The sequence below is a fragment of the Pseudoliparis swirei genome, chromosome 6 (assembly GCF_029220125.1).
Source record: "Pseudoliparis swirei isolate HS2019 ecotype Mariana Trench chromosome 6, NWPU_hadal_v1, whole genome shotgun sequence".
NCBI lineage: Eukaryota > Metazoa > Chordata > Actinopteri > Perciformes > Liparidae > Pseudoliparis > Pseudoliparis swirei.
Window position 1 is genome coordinate 25735014 of NC_079393.1, and position 15924 is coordinate 25750937.

Sequence of the window (15924 nt, forward strand, 5' to 3'; positions counted from 1 at the left end):
CATCTGAGGCATAATTGTAATTTGTGATTTCGGGCTATACTAACTAAATTTAATGCAATGGAATCTGTTTGTTTCTCGAAGTGTAACTTTTTACAAAACTACACATTTACAATTGTTTTTCCTTATTGTTTGTCCTTTATATTTCGTATTTTACATGGTGCCTTAATATTATTTAAAATGTATGGGAAATCAACCTTATTTCCCAATCGATGGGAACTGTCACTCGCTCTCCCACGCCTCCATGATCCATTTCAAACTGCATCCGGAAGCCATGCCATCAAAGAAGAGGGTTTTCTTGATTGACAGCCAACTTACAACATGTCACAATGGAATTAAAAGACTTGCAAAAGAAGGCCAGTAAATCCTTTAATAAATAAGATCAGACAAGGTTTCGACAGTCTGAGTCAGGTACAGTGACAAGGCATAAGAACTCTCAAACTTTAGACCAATGCAAACATCAGTGTCTAGCTTTGGCTGCTGCTGCTGCTAACTCTTCCAGCTTCAGAGGCAGGACGACGGTAGCGAAATGGACCCGGTCCTTCCTCAGCTTCTGTCTCACGGTCTGGGTCAGGCCCAGCTCCAGGTACTCCTGCTTCTGCCTGTCGTACTGAGGCCAGACGACGAGCCCGGGCGCGTTGGGAGAGCTGCAGACACACTCGACCACGTCAGCGATGCGGCCGAGAGGATCATGCAACTCGAGCCGGATAATGTACGAACAATGCAAAAGCTGCGCTGCGCCCCACACACACACACACACACACACACACACACACACACACACACACACGGTTCATTTTGCAGATAGTAGGTTTTTGCACTTTGGCCAAACGATATGCAAATGAGGCATTTCCCTTATGTGTGCCTTTCCAGAACAGAAATGTGAACATCCGATAAAGCCAGGTTTTTAAAAAAACGGAGTCTTTCTCTTTGTTGACATATCAGAGGTAAAAGTGTAAAAAATGTTTACAGATGGAAAATACCCAGCACATTATATAAATCATTTAAACATAAAGAAAAGCTTAAGAGACTGATCATCACTGATCGGCTCCATAGACGTAGAACCGCAGAGTCAAATATAGGTCTAATCATTCTCATTTTTGTGTTATTAATATGAACACATTTATTAGTGCCGCTTTAGTGATGTCGTTCTCTGTGCTCGCTCACCCAGTCCGGGTGAAACTGCCCCAGTATGACATCATGGTCCTACAGAAGCCTTCATCCTCCTTGGTGATGTTGCCTGGAAGATCGGACAGGAAGTGACTCCAGTGATATCCATATTACGTTACCCCCTCACACAAGACATATGTCTAACCCACCTGTGATCTTTGTCGGTCCACTCCAGAAACATCCGCCGAACATGAAGCCGACATCATCCCCGTGATCCGCCCTCACGAAGCTGGGCCTGGTGTCTTTGTGGATCTCAGAGCGGTGCACAAACTCGTACATGTATACCGGAACGCCCACATCTGAATCCAGCGATGGGGATAACGTGTTGGAGATGAAGGTCAAAGGTCAACAAAGCTTCCTACAGGGTGATGCATGAACTCTTCAAAGGTTCTAACAGGAGCATTGAGTCATCGAAACACAAGGGCCCGCGCGCACTTTCTGACCTGAGTGGTATCCGGCCACCATGACGACGGGCAGCGTCATCAGCAGGTCGCCCACGATCTCGGTGAACGCGTCTCTGATCTCCTCGGGCGTTTTGGCGTCCTTCATGTACTCGTCGACGATGAGATTGTTGGCGAGGGAGACCTGGAGCAGGGGAGGAGGAGGAGGAGGAGGGGTCGGACCTTCAGGTTTCCCCTTCTGCGGCAAATGCTCATCGGCAAGAAAGATGACTGCATGACCTCTAAGGCCTGACCTCTAAGGCCTGACCCGTTCACTGTGTGAATATTGTTCACGTCCGATGGGATGAATATGTGATTAATGTGTGCCAGGAGTCAAAATGATGCAGGTGTCACCTCATGGAGACTGAAGACTTTCCTCTTGATGGTCTGATAGTGAGACCTGAACCAGGTTCACCTGGAGAGACCTAGAGATGCTGCTAGAGGCTGAGAGGCTGAGGGGGACGCTTAGGATACACTGAGCTCCTCTCTCCTCTCCTCTCTCCTTATGGACACTTAGGATACACTGAGCACCTCTCTCCTCTCCTCTCTCCTTATGGACACTTAGGATACACTGAGCACCTCTCTCCTCCTCTCTCCTTATGGACGCTTAGGATACACTGAGCACCTCTCTCCTCTCTCTCCTTATGGACGCTTAGGATACACTGAGCACCTCTCTCCTCTCTCCTTATGGACGCTTAGGATACACTGAGCTCCTCTCTCCTCTCCTCTCTCCTTATGGACGCTTAGGATACACTGAGCACCTCTCTCCTCTCCTCTCTCCTTATGGACACTTAGGATACACTGAGCACCTCTCCTCTCCTCTCTCCTTATGGACGCTTAGGATACACTGAGCTCCTCTCCTCTCCTCTCTCCTTATGGAAGTTTAGGATACACTGAGCACCTCTCTCCTCTCCTCTCTCCTTATGGACGCTTAGGATACACTGAGCACCTCTCTCCTTATGGACGCTTAGGATACACTGAGCACCTCTCCTCTCCTCTCTCCTTATGGACGCTTAGGATACACTGAGCACCTCTCTCCTCTCCTCTCTCCTTATGGACACTTAGGATACACTGAGCACCTCTCCTCTCCTCTCTCCTTATGGACGCTTAGGATACACTGAGCACCTCTCTCCTCTCCTCTCTCCTTATGGACGCTTAGGATACACTGAGCACCTCTCTCTCCTCTCTCCTTATGGACGCTTAGGATACACTGAGCACCTCTCTCCTCTCCTCTCTCCTTATGGACACTTAGGATACACTGAGCACCTCTCCTCTCCTCTCTCCTTATGGACGCTTAGGATACACTGAGCTCCCTCTCTCCTCTCCTCTCTCCTTATGGCCGCTTAGGATACACTGAGCACCTCTCTCTCCTCTCTCCTTATGGACGCTTAGGATACACTGAGCACCTCTCTCCTCTCCTCTCTCCTTATGGACGCTTAGGATACACTGAGCTCCTCTCTCCTCTCCTCTCTCCTTATGGACGCTTAGGATACACTGAGCACCTCTCTCCTCTCTCCTTATGGACGCTTAGGATACACTGAGCTCCTCTCTCCTCTCCTCTCTCCTTATGGACGCTTAGGATACACTGAGCACTCTCTCCTCTCCTCTCTCCTTATGGACGCTTAGGATACACTGAGCTCCTCTCTCTCTCCTCTCTCCTTATGGACGCTTAGGATACACTGAGCACCTCTCTCCTCTCCTCTCTCCTTATGGACGCTTAGGATACACTGAGCTCCTCTCTCCTCTCCTCTCTCCTTATGGACGCTTAGGATACACTGAGCTCCTCTCCTCTCCTCTCTCCTTATGGACGCTTAGGATACACTGAGCACCTCTCTCCTCTCCTCTCTCCTTATGGACGCTTAGGATACACTGAGCTCCTCTCTCCTCTCCTCTCTCCTTATGGACGCTTAGGATACACTGAGCACCTCTCCTCTCCTCTCTCCTTATGGACGTTTAGGATACACTGAGCTCCTCTCTCCTCTCCTCTCTCCTTATGGACGCTTAGGATACACTGAGCACCTCTCTCTCTCCTCTCTCCTTATGGACGCTTAGGATACACTGAGCTCCTCTCTCCTCTCCTCTCTCCTTATGGACGTTTAGGATACACTGAGCACCTCTCCTCTCCTCTCTCCTTATGGACGCTTAGGATACACTGAGCACCTCTCTCCTCTCTCTCCTTATGGACGCTTAGGATACACTGAGCACCTCTCCTCTCCTCTCTCCTTATGGATGCTTAGGATACACTGAGCACCTCTCTCCTCTCCTCTCTCCTTATGGACGCTTAGGATACACTGAGCACCTCTCTCCTCTTCTCTCTCTCCTTATGGACGCTTAGGATACACTGAGCACCTCTCTCCTCTCCTCTCTCCTTATGGATGCTTAGGATACACTGAGCACCTCTCTCCTCTCCTCTCTCCTTATGGATGCTTAGGATACACTGAGCACCTCTCTCCTCTTCTCTCTCTCCTTATGGATGAATTTACATCTCTTCATCACACATTACTAACTCTGCTTCCTCCCCAGAGTCTTTGTGCCTTCGCGTCTATATAAAATAAACTGAATTGAATAGGTTAAATTAACTAATGGATATCCTCATGAAACTTCCCAAGTTCATTACTTACATCAAGATCAATCTTTTGATGTTACAAGTTTTAAAGGAAAAAAACAAGTATCTAATCAAACACATGCCAATTTATATCTATTTCACGGTTTTACAGAAAGCAGGGCTTTGTGACGCTAGTGTGATGTAATGGTGTCCGGGTAATGTCTTTTCTATATTCCGACTGTTTATGTGTGTATTATTTGTGTGTGTATTATTTGTTGGTATGTATTTGTTTGTATGTATTTGTGTTGCATTGACTGGAAACCCATCAGCGTATTCAATTCAATTCAGTTTATTTGTATAGCCCAATTTCACAAATTACAAATTTGTCTCGGAGTGCTTTACAATCTGTACACATAGACATCCCTGCCCCAAAACCTCACATCGGACCAGGAAAAACTCCCAAATAACCCTTCAGGGGGAAAAAAAGGGAAGAAACCTGGAGGAGAGCAACAGAGGAGGATCCCTCTCCTAGGATGGACAGATGCAATAGATGTAATGTGTACAGAAGGACAGATTTAGAGTTAAAATACATTCAATGAATATGACAGAGTGTATGAATAGTTCATAGTAGGCATATTCCACGATGGAGACCTCCACGATCCATCAGGCAGATGGCGGTGCGGAGGAGGAGTGGGCGGAGTCTCAACAGGACAGTGGCGTAGTCAAGTGCAGGAATTCCATGACCCAGACGATCCATCAGGCAGATAGGATCTATGCCGTCTCATAGGGTCCGATGACCCCATGAGACGTAAAGTCAAAAGGACTTCCGGGGAGAAAGCAGAGTTAGTAACGTGTGATTGAGAGATGAAAATTCATCCTTAAGGAGAGAAAAAAGAGGAGATAGGTGCTCAGTGCATCCTAAAACGTCCCCCGGCAGCTATAAGCCTATAGCAGCATATCAAGGGGCTGGACCAGGTGAACCTGATTCAGCCCTAACTATAAGCTCTGTCAAAGAGGAAGGTCTTAAGTCTACTCTTAAACGAGGTGACTGTGTCTGCCTCCCGGACTGAAATTGGAAGCTGGTTCCATATAAGAGGAGCTTGATAACTAAAGGCTCTGGCTCCCATTCTACTTTTTAAGACTCTAGGAACTACAAGTAGTCCCGCATTTAGTGAGCGAGCTCTCTAGTGGGGCAATATGGTACGACAAGCTCCTTAAGATATGATGGAGCATCACCAATCAAGGCTTTGTAGGTTAAGAGAAGAATTTTAAAAGTGATTCTTGATTTTACTGGGAGCCAGTGCAGAGCAGCTAGTGCAGGAGTGATGTGATCTCTTTTCTTAGTTTTAGTGAGAACACGAGCTGCAGCATTCTGGATCAACTGGAGGGACCTAAGAGATTTATTAGAGCAGCCTGCTAATAAGGAGTTGCAGTAATCCAGTCTCAAGTAACGAACGCGTGAACCAATTTTTCTGCATCTTTTGAGACAAGATGTGCCTGATTTTGAAATATTACGTAGATGAAAGAATGCAGTCCTTGAGATTTGCTTTACGTGGGAGTTAAAGGACAAGTCCCGATCAAAGATAACGCCAAGATTCTTTACAGTGGTGTTGGATGCCAGGGCAATGCCGTCTACAGAATCCACATCACCAGATAATTGATCTCTGAGGTGCTCAGGGCCGATTAAAATTACTTGGTTTTGTCTGAGTTTAACATCAAGAAGTTGCAGGTCATCCATGTTTTATGTCTTTAAGACATGCTTGAATTTTACAGAGTTGGTTGCTCTCCTCTGGTTTTATCGATAAATATAGTTGAGTGTCATCTGCATAACAATGAAAGTTTATGGAGTGTTTCCTGATAATATTGCCCAAAGGAAGCATGTATAAGGTAAATAAAATTGGTCCAAGCACAGAACCTTGTGGAACTCCGTGATTAACGTTGGTGGTTATCGAGGCGTCATCGTTTACAAATACAAACTGAGATCGATCTGATAAATAGGATTTAAACCAAATTAGTGCCGTGCCTGAAATGCCAATCGACTGCTCCAGTCTCTGTAACAGGATGTCATGGTCAATGGTGTCGAATGCAGCACTAAGGTCTAACAAGACCAGGACAGAGAGGAGTCCTTTATCTGCTGCCATTAAGAGGTCATTTGTAATTTTCACCAGTGCCGTCTCGGTGCTGTGGTGTTTTCTAAATCCTGATTGAAATTTCTCAAATAAACTATTATGATGTAGAAAGTCGAATAACTGATTTGCGACCACTTTCTCAAGGATCTTGGAGAGGAAGGGGAGGTTAGAGATCGGTCTGTAGTTAGCCAATACCTCTGGATCCAGAGTGGGCTTCTTCAGGAGAGGTTTAATAACAGCCACCTTGAAGGAGTGTGGTACGTGGCCTGTTAGCAGAGACACATTGATAATATCTAATAGAGAGCCGCCAATTAAAGGCAAAACGTCTTTAAGCAGCCTCCGGGATGGGGTCCAAGAGACAGGTAGACGTGTTCGAAGTAGAAACCGTTGAAAATAATTGGTCACGGTTGATAGGAGAAAATCCCTCCAAATATACACCAGGGCATACAGCGGTTTCCAAGGCCATTCCACTTGAGGACAGATTGGCACTGGTTATGGGCAAGAGATTATTAATCTTGTCCCTAATAGTTAAAATCTTTTCATTAAAGAAGTTCATAAAGTCATTACCACTAAGGTTTATAGGAATGCTCGGCTCCACAGAGCTGTGACTCTCTGTCAGCCTGGCTACAGTGCTGAAGAGAAACCTGGGGTTGTTTTTTTTTTCTATTATTGATGAGTAATAGGCTGCTCTGGCATTACGGAGGGCCTTCTTATATGTTTTAAGACTATCTCGCCAAACTAAGCGGGATTCTTCGAGATTAGTTGAACGCCATATGCGTTCAAGCTTTCGTGACGTTTGCTTCAGTTTGCGGGTCTGAGGGTTATACCAGGGAGCAAACCTCCTCTTCCTCACTGTCTTCTTCTTCAGAGGGGCTATCGAGTCCAGTGTCATTCTCAGAGAGCCTATGGCACTGTCAACAAGATGATCAATCTGGGACGGACTAAAGTTAGACCAGGAGTCCTCTGTTATGGGTCTGACGACAGGCCTTCTGGGGCAAGGGACTATATTTCCTGTCCAGCCAGCAGACATCCAGGGTAGAAGTTAAAAGACAATGTTTACGTCTGGATGGTTTCACAATTACCCGGCCTACGATCGAATTTTAGACCGATACAAATCTGAAACCATCATCAGACGATAGCCAGCGGGTTCACGCGTTCCACTTTTATCACTGTTCACCGACCAGTCCGCTTCCCTCGTGATTGGTAAGACAGCAAAGCGTCAGAAACCAACATCTTGGATGAATAAATAAAATAAATGAAAGAAATAAAATAAATGAAATAAATAAAATAAATGAAATAAATGAAATAAATGAAATAAATGAAATAAATAAAATAAATAAAATAAATAAAATAAATAAAATAAATAAAATAAATAAAATAAATAAAATAAATAAAATAAAATAAAATACAATTACAATCAACCAGTCATCAAATAGCAGCATCAGCTGTCATGGATCTCACCCCTCGAGGATTGAACATGTTCACCGCTGCCAGCACAGACTCCCTGTTCATGCCATTCTCCCAGCCAGGAGGGATGAAGCTCTATGATGGGGACAATGCTTCAGAAAATCTGTTCAATATGAATTAGGCTACAAATACTTCAAAATCAAGAAAGCCAGGTCATGGATTTGCCACAGATGCTATATTATGACTGCTGTGTGACCTGAGGCAGCATCCATCCGAACTCATGGTTGGTTATTCCCATCATCACCGGAACCCTCAACACCTCCTTCCTCTTGAGCAGCTCCTCTGCTGTGTCAGTGAGGAACACTCCGTCCACCACAGCTCCCAGGTAGACTATCATCTGAACACAGGGACAGAAGAGCCAAGGGTGTTCACATGCTGCCACCTGGTGGCTAAACGTAGGGACAGCACCTGGAATTCAGTTAGGGCAATTTCTCCGAACGTTTTTTTTTACTGTGAGGTTTCTATTAGTTTGCTCACTCTGTGTGATACTTTATCAAATATATATTCGGCTTATAGGCTGTATGGGGAAGTTTTAGGATAGACTGAGCACCCATCTCCTCTTCTCTCTCTCTCCTTAAGGATGAATTTACATCTCTCCATCACACATTAACCCTCCTGTTACCTTAGGGTCAATTTGACCCCATTCAATGTTTAATGTCGGTGTTCTTTCGGGTCAATTTGACCCCAGGCTGTTTTTCACTGTGTCAAACATATAAGAAATATCAACTTTTTTAGATATTTAAAGGGCTATTTAGGTAGTCAACAAACAAACATAAAGTACCTCACACTTAAACTTGGAAAACAATATTAATTATAATAATTTTCTGGAGGTTTTAATTGCTGGGGTCAAATGGACCCCGAGGGTAAAAATATGTCAGTAAATATAAAGGTAACAGGAGGGTTAAACATTGAATGGGGTCAAATTGACCCTAAGGCAACAGGAGGGTTAAGAGCTCTACGACCTCCCCCAGAGTCTTTGTGACTCCACGTCTCATAGGGTCCGTTGGACCTGGCTGGGTCTGATGCCTCCTGTCATGGCCAATTGAATTTAATATTACTTTTAGTAATCCACAACCTCCAAATGTTCTTCCATCTGGAAATACACAGCACTTTGTAATAATCTGAACGTTTTCTGGTCAGTGTTGGTCTCCTTATCGAACAGAAGGATTTAAGAAATGCAATAAAACACACAATTAAATCAGAGCTAGATATATACGTTCTACAAGAAGACCGTTTACCTTTTTAGTAGCCTCAACAAGCTCCTCTTCACTTTTCCCACTCACACACTGGACCAGTTCCTCTGTGCTGCTGCGCTCGCATCCAGTAAGATTGGCAACAATCTAGGCAACAATTACAGAGCCTTAGAGAACATATATTCAGAAGTACACGCACATGTATCCCGATGCAATAATTCTGAAGACAACGTTAAACTCTACTCATTTTACTCTGAAACTTGCCAAATGAATATTTCCTTATCTTTTTAGCGATGCGCTAAGGTAGCTACACGATCCATCGGTGTCTTTTCGGGTTTGGTAGTTATGATTAGCTCGAGTACGTTGCTGACATTTTCAAGCCTCTGACCCTGGACTGTACACATGTCCATTCTGTTTGACAATAAGAACAGCGCTAAGAGCCCAAGCCGGAAAACTAAAATATCAAATGCCTATATAGCACATTAGCAATTCTGCTGCATCTGTGCTCCATTGAGCTTGATAACTCGAAGCTGATCTGATAAACATATTTATAATAACAGTAGATAAAATGCCATTGTGTAATTGAAATGAGATGTCATAGAATTTGCCACTACGGAGTCCCCTTTAGCTCCACGGCGCTTGTTAGCCTGTTTAGACCCTTATTAGCTCGACGGCAAAGTTATATTTACGGGGCAACATTTGGAAAATAAATGGTCATGGTAAATAAAATAAATAAAATAAATAAAATAAATAAAATAAATAAAATAAATAAAATAATAAATAAATAAATAAATAAATAAATAAATAAAATAAATAAAATAAATAAAATAAATAAAATAAATGATAAATAAAAAATAAATAAAAATAAATAAAAAAATAAAAAATAAAAAAAAATTTTTAAAAAACAATTTTATTTTTTATTTTAGACCAATACAAATCTGAAACCATCAATGACGATGCCAGTGGGCATCATTAGCCAGTGGGTTCATGCGTTGTGCTTCTTTAGCTCTCCTGTTCACATATTACAGTACCTTGGCGTGACGCAACGGATGTTTTGTAATGTATTTCCCGAGTGTTGCAACTCCACTTTGAAAGATTGCCCTCTGAAATAGTCCTTTTGCTTGTGGAGATAGAGTCTGTTCATAAGGAATGACACATAAAGCATGAACACGGTGCACTCATTACTTGGTATGGCTCAACTACACATGTTAGGATGTGTACATGTATACAACATACCAGTATAGATGCACTGATGCCTCCCGCGGATTCTCCAGCCACTGTGACAGCTTGTGGATCACCGCCGAAGGCCTCGATGTTTTCCTGCACCCATCTCAGTGCTGCCAGCTGGTCCAGGAAACCCCAGTTGCCCCGAGCGTGTTCGTCTCCAGTGCTTTGAAACAGGAAACACATTTCATAGAGAAAAAGTCTGTCCACCGTGGTAACGTAGACAGAAATGCGACGAGCAACACCATCTCACCTCAGGAAGCCCAGGATGCCGAGGCGATACTGAATAATAACCATCACGATGTTTTCATACGCAGCCAATGGAGCGCCGTCATACTGAGAAGCCGCACCTATCGACAGGCCTCCTCCGTGGATCCACAGCATCACCTAGACCAGGGGCGTCAGGCTCATCTTCACCGTGGGCCATATCGGCATCATGCCGCCTCTTAAAGGGCCGGTGTAACTGAAGCGGTGTATAAACTACTCCTGAATATATTGTTAAATAACACTCTTTGCATTTGATTATTGTTTATTCGAGAGTGGAACTATTGTACACAAGAACATTTCTCTTAATATATCCAATTTAATTTGTAACCTTCAAAATAAAAGCACAGGATATAACAGTGATCATGTGTCTTTTAAGCCGTCAGGGGCCGCATAAAATGACGTGGTGGGCCGCATTCGGCCCGCGGGCCATGTGTTTGACACCTGTGACCTAGACGCACAGGAAGGAGCCTGCTGGTCAAAGCTTTAGTGTCCAAAAATCAGACGTACACCTCTCACTTTCGAGAAAGTGGGACCTTATCTAGAAGTCAGTCCAGTCCAACCACATAAACAAGTTACCCCCCACCCTTCATGTCTGACTAAATAGTAACGGTTATGAAAATAAAATAAATAAAATAAAATAAAATAAAATAAAATAAATAAAATAAAATAAATAAAATAAATAAAATAAATAAAATAAATAAAATAAATAGAATAAATAAAATAAATAAAATAAATAAAATAAAATAAATAAATAAAATAAATAAAATAAAATAATAAATTAATTAACTGGTTCTGTTTAACCCACCGGTACTTTGTCCCCTTTGGTTGCCTCAGCCGGAGTGTATATGTTCAGATATAGACAGTCCTCTGAAAGCTCCGGTGGGGTGAATTGCACCGACATGGCCCGAGAAACGTTCACAACTATTTCTGGATCTTGAATGCACCTGAAAGAGAGAGACAGAGAAGTGTGCGTCATCCACAGAGAAAATAATGTTCCTCAAAATGGATGATTCCGGTCAGCCCCGGTCTTACATGGGAGGCTGGCGAGTGCAGTCTCTCTCCCCGTCCCACGGCTCGGCGTCCTGGGGAGCGGCCAAGCGGAGGGGCCCCACGGGGGGCCGGGCAAAGGGGATCCCCAGGTACTGCTTCACCCGCCTCTCCGTGCCTTTGGCCGTCACATACTGGCCTCTGATTCGCCCATTTTTCAGAGAGAGCACAGGGTCGACGCTGCCTGCTGATGACACGCCGATGTTTATGCAAGGTTATAATCATGTGGATTTTGACATTATGGACAGACATTTCACAAATTACGCTGGTTTAAAAAAATATTTTATGAATTACGTGTTGAACATTTAAGTAATCTTACTGATTTTAAATGAGGAATTCCATCAAGGTCATCCCAGGTGAAAAATAAATATGCTACGTACGTTTAATTTGAGCATACTTGAAGCCCTACTAATCATAAGTATACTTAAAGTGTGTTATTTTGGAACAACTTATTTTGTACTTATATTTGTAATATATATTTAATTTGTGTTTAAATAGTATCAAGTACTATTTGAAGTATATTAAGTATATTTCTTTGTGCTAAATTGGAAACAAAATTAGTACAATTTAAGTACATTACTGTGTATGTGCTAATATGCATGCCGATAGTTCACTTAAATTATATTTGTATTGTATTTTAATATAATATTTGTTTGTGATTTTTGCTAATAGTATACCAAAAGAATACTTTAGGTATACTAATAATACTTTATAAATATAATAATATTGTGCTGATAGTATACCAAATGACAAAATGATTCATGTCAAAGTTATGTTATTGTTGTAGAAAATAAATGTCGGCCTATAATTGGTTTTAAAAGTCTGCACTGTATTCCGTTTTCAACAAGAACAAGAACAATCTTATTCATGTGCATTAGTGCAAGTCTTGACTCTATAGTGTTTATTTATTGTAGAATAAATTAGAAAAATATGGCTGCTCTATATTACTAATATGTGAGGTTTACTCTGACCAAAACGTTATCAATGAATACATCGAACCAAACTGCCGCTTTCTTTTCACCATCTATTGGTTTCTCTGTCGTTTACCTTAGTGTCAGGGCTGTAGTTATACATTAAATACTGCAGTTATTGCAAAAACAGAAGGCTAACGGTCAGCAATATTTTAAGTTAGCACTGGAGAGAGCACAAAGCAGCAGAAGGCACTTCAAAGTCTGTGTGGTTTAATATGTGTTGTAGATATTCACCCATTCCCCCGCCCACCAATTCCCCCATTCACTTCCTATATGGTCTTTGTACTATCTCACACTTACTCACTCACTGTTGTAAGTAATTACAGTTAACCGATTTCACATGAATGGAAGTGATTAATATAAAGAACAAAAATAACAGCAACAACAACAAAAACAAAACTGCAGCGTCAATTCAGGGATTACTTGTTTGTCAATCCCCTAATTACCTTCGCGTTGAAAATGTGGAAGGTTATGTTTTGATCGCCGTGTATATATTTATTTATTTATTTGTATGCGTGTTACTCGCATAACTCAAAAAGTATTGAACCGAATCGCATGGAATTTGGTGGGATGATTGGTTATTATCTGGGGACCATTTGATCAGATTTTGGGATCGATCGGGTCAAAGGTCAATGTCAAGGTCATGAAAAGGTCACAATATTCTTTTTACCATAGCACGGTCAATTTGTATCCAATTGGCATGCAACTAATGCCAAAATGTTCATAATTCAATGACCAATCTTGTGATATGTGAAGGTATGCGCTCTACCGAGTGCCCGTTCTAGTTCCAGATGTTTTAAGATAAGATAAGATATATACTTTATTAATCCCCAAGGGGAAATTAGTTCTCTGCATTTAACCCATCCTTAGTTATTAAGGAGCAGTGGGCTGCAGTGATGCGCCCGGGAAGCAACTGGGGGTTCAGTGCCTTGCTCAAGGACACTTCGACTTGCAACTAATGGGGAGAGCCGGGATCGAACCGACAACCCCCTTACCCCACTGAGCTACAGCCTCCCCAATAGTAAATTAGATTAGAAAAATTCCAACAAAGCTGTTTTGGTAGCTCCTGAGAATTTGACATTGTAGTTATAGTTCCATTCAACTTTCCATATTGTCATTCTTCTTGTCTGTAACTAAGTTGCGTTGTTGGTTCCACTTGGAAAAGGACAGGCAACAAACAAACAAACAAACAAAGAGTTCTCTCACCTGTCAGCGCAGGAAGGAGACACACAAGCACCAGCGCTGCTCTCATCCTGAAACACAGAGAGACCCACACTGTGTGCCCCTGTGCTGGTCTTCTGGCACCGCCCACACACACACACACACACACACACACACACACACACACACACACACACACACACACACACACACACACACACACACACACACACACACACACACACACACACACACACACACACGTTGTGCTCTTTGACCACTGCAGCTCTAAAATACTTGGTATACTTTCTGCTGATAAACTAAACACACAATGGTTACACAGAGAAACATGAAGGTACCATCTGGAACCAAAAATGGTTATTCAGAGCGATGCCATAGAAGAACCATTTCTGGTTCCACAAAGAACCTTTAAAACCAGGGTTCTTTAACCCTTGTGTTGCCTTAGGGTCATTTTGACCCGAATCAATATTACACCCTCCCCCCGCCTTTGGGTCATTTTGACCCGATTCAATGTTTCACCCTCCTGTTACCTTTATATTTACTAACATATTTTACCCTTTGGGTTCAATTTGACGCCAGCAATTAAAACCTCCAGAAACTTATTAGAATTAATATTGTTTTCCAAGTTTAAGTGTGAGGCACTTTATGTTTGTTTGTTGACTACCGAAAGAACACCGACATTAAACATTGAATGGGGTCAAATTAATCCTAAGGCTGGGGGAGGGTGTAATATTGATTCGGGTCAAAATGACCCTAAGGCAACACAAGGGTTAAAGAACCATTTCCATAAAGAGTTCTTCAAAGAACCTTCAAAAATGTTTTTTTAAGACACCATTTCTGGTACCACAAAGAACCTCTCAAACCAGGGTTCTTTAAAGAACCATTTCCTTCAATAGTTCTTCAAAGAACCTATAATGGTGCCTCAATAAACCTTCAAAAGATGGTTCTTGTCACGGGTGTCGTAGCGAGAGCGGGAGAGAGGACCCAAATGCCGACAACTTCTTCTAAATAAATATGAAACTAGAATGGGCACTCGGTAGAGCGCATACCTTCGCATATCACAAGATTGGGCATTGAATTATGAACATGTTGGCATTAGTTGCATGCCAATTGGATAAAAATTGACCGTGCTATGGTAAAAAGAAGATGTTGACCTTTCCATGACCTTGACCATGACCTTTGACCCGATTGATCCCAAAATCGAATCAAATGGTCCCCGGATAATAACCAATCATCCCACCAAATTTCATGCGATTCAAGAAGATTTTTACCTTTTCATGACCTTGACCTTGACCTTTGACCCGATCGATCCCAAAATTTAATCAAATGGTCCCCGGATAATAACCAATCATCCCACCAAATTTCATACGATTCGGTTTAAAACTTTTTTTGTTATGCGAATAACACGAATACGAATACATAAATAAACTAGAACGGGCACTCGGTAGAGCGCATACCTTTGCATATCACAAGATTGGGCATTGAATTATGAACATTTTGGCATTAGTTGCATGCCAATTGGATAAAAATTGACCGTGCTATGGTAAAAAGAAGATTTTGACCTTTCCATGACCTTGACCTTGACCTTTGACCCGATTGATCCCAAAATCAAATCAAATGCCCCCCGGATAATAACCAATCATCCCACCAAATTTCATGCGATTCAAGAAGATTTGTACCTTTTCATGACCTTGACCTTGACCCGATCGATCCCAAAATCTAAACAAATGGTCCCCGGATAATAACCAATCATCCCACCAAATTTCATGCGATTCGGTTTAAAACGTTTTTTGTTATGCGAATAACACACATACGAATAAATAAATAAATAAACTAGAACGGGCACTCGGTAGAGCGCATACCTTCGCATATCACAAGATTGGGCATTGAATTATGAACATTTTGGCATTAGTTGCATGACAATTGGATACAAATTGACCGTGCTATGGTAAAAAGAAGATTTTGACCTTTTCATGACCTTGACCTTTGACCCGATCAATCCCAAAATCTAATCAAATGGTCCCCGGATAATAACCCACCAAATTTCATGCGATTCGGTTTAATACTTTTTTAGTTATGCTAGTAACACGCATACAAATAAATAAATAAATAAATATATAAATACACGGCGATCAAAACATAACCTTCCGCATTTTCAATGCGAAGGTAATGAATAAATAAATACACGGCGATCAAAACATAACCTTCCGCATTTTCAATGTGAAGGTAATGATCTCCTTGAAACAGGTTACACACAGGACTAGTACGACGAAACGGTATGACCCTGCCCTG

General features: G+C 42.3%; 1 protein-coding gene across 5 annotated transcripts; it reads right to left on the reverse strand.

Annotated features, from left to right (window-relative positions):
- Window positions 1-353: 353 nt before the first annotated feature.
- On the reverse strand, window positions 354-13714 carry ces3 (carboxylesterase 3). 5 transcript variants are annotated; one of them, XM_056416636.1, is made up of 13 exons: window positions 13657-13714; window positions 11465-11666; window positions 11238-11376; window positions 10419-10552; window positions 10178-10331; window positions 9973-10077; window positions 8987-9088; window positions 7945-8085; window positions 7743-7823; window positions 1611-1752; window positions 1317-1466; window positions 1165-1237; window positions 354-644 (listed from the first exon to the last, which is right to left on the reverse strand). In XM_056416636.1, the coding sequence occupies exons 1-13, from the start codon at window positions 13700-13702 to the stop codon at window positions 458-460; spliced, it is 1656 nt and encodes a 551-aa protein (XP_056272611.1). In that variant the 5' UTR covers window positions 13703-13714; the 3' UTR covers window positions 354-457. The 5 variants fall into 5 exon arrangements, with proteins under 5 accessions (XP_056272611.1, XP_056272612.1, XP_056272613.1 ...); XM_056416637.1 differs by having other exon boundaries at window positions 11465-11663; window positions 13657-13704; XM_056416640.1 differs by having other exon boundaries at window positions 643-732.
- Between the last annotated feature and the right edge of the window lie 2210 nt (window positions 13715-15924).

Coding starts and splice junctions, on each gene's coding strand:
- ces3 (XM_056416636.1), bottom strand. CDS start 13,702: ATGAGAGCAGCGCTGGTGCTTGTGTGTCTCCTTCCTGCGCTGACAG. Junction 10,332..10,418: donor GGCATCCTGGGCTTCCTGAG/GTGAGATGGTGT, acceptor CCTGTTTCAAAG/CACTGGAGACGAACACGCTC. Junction 8,086..8,986: donor TTGTTGAGGCTACTAAAAAG/GTAAACGGTCTT, acceptor CCCTGTGTTCAG/ATGATAGTCTACCTGGGAGC.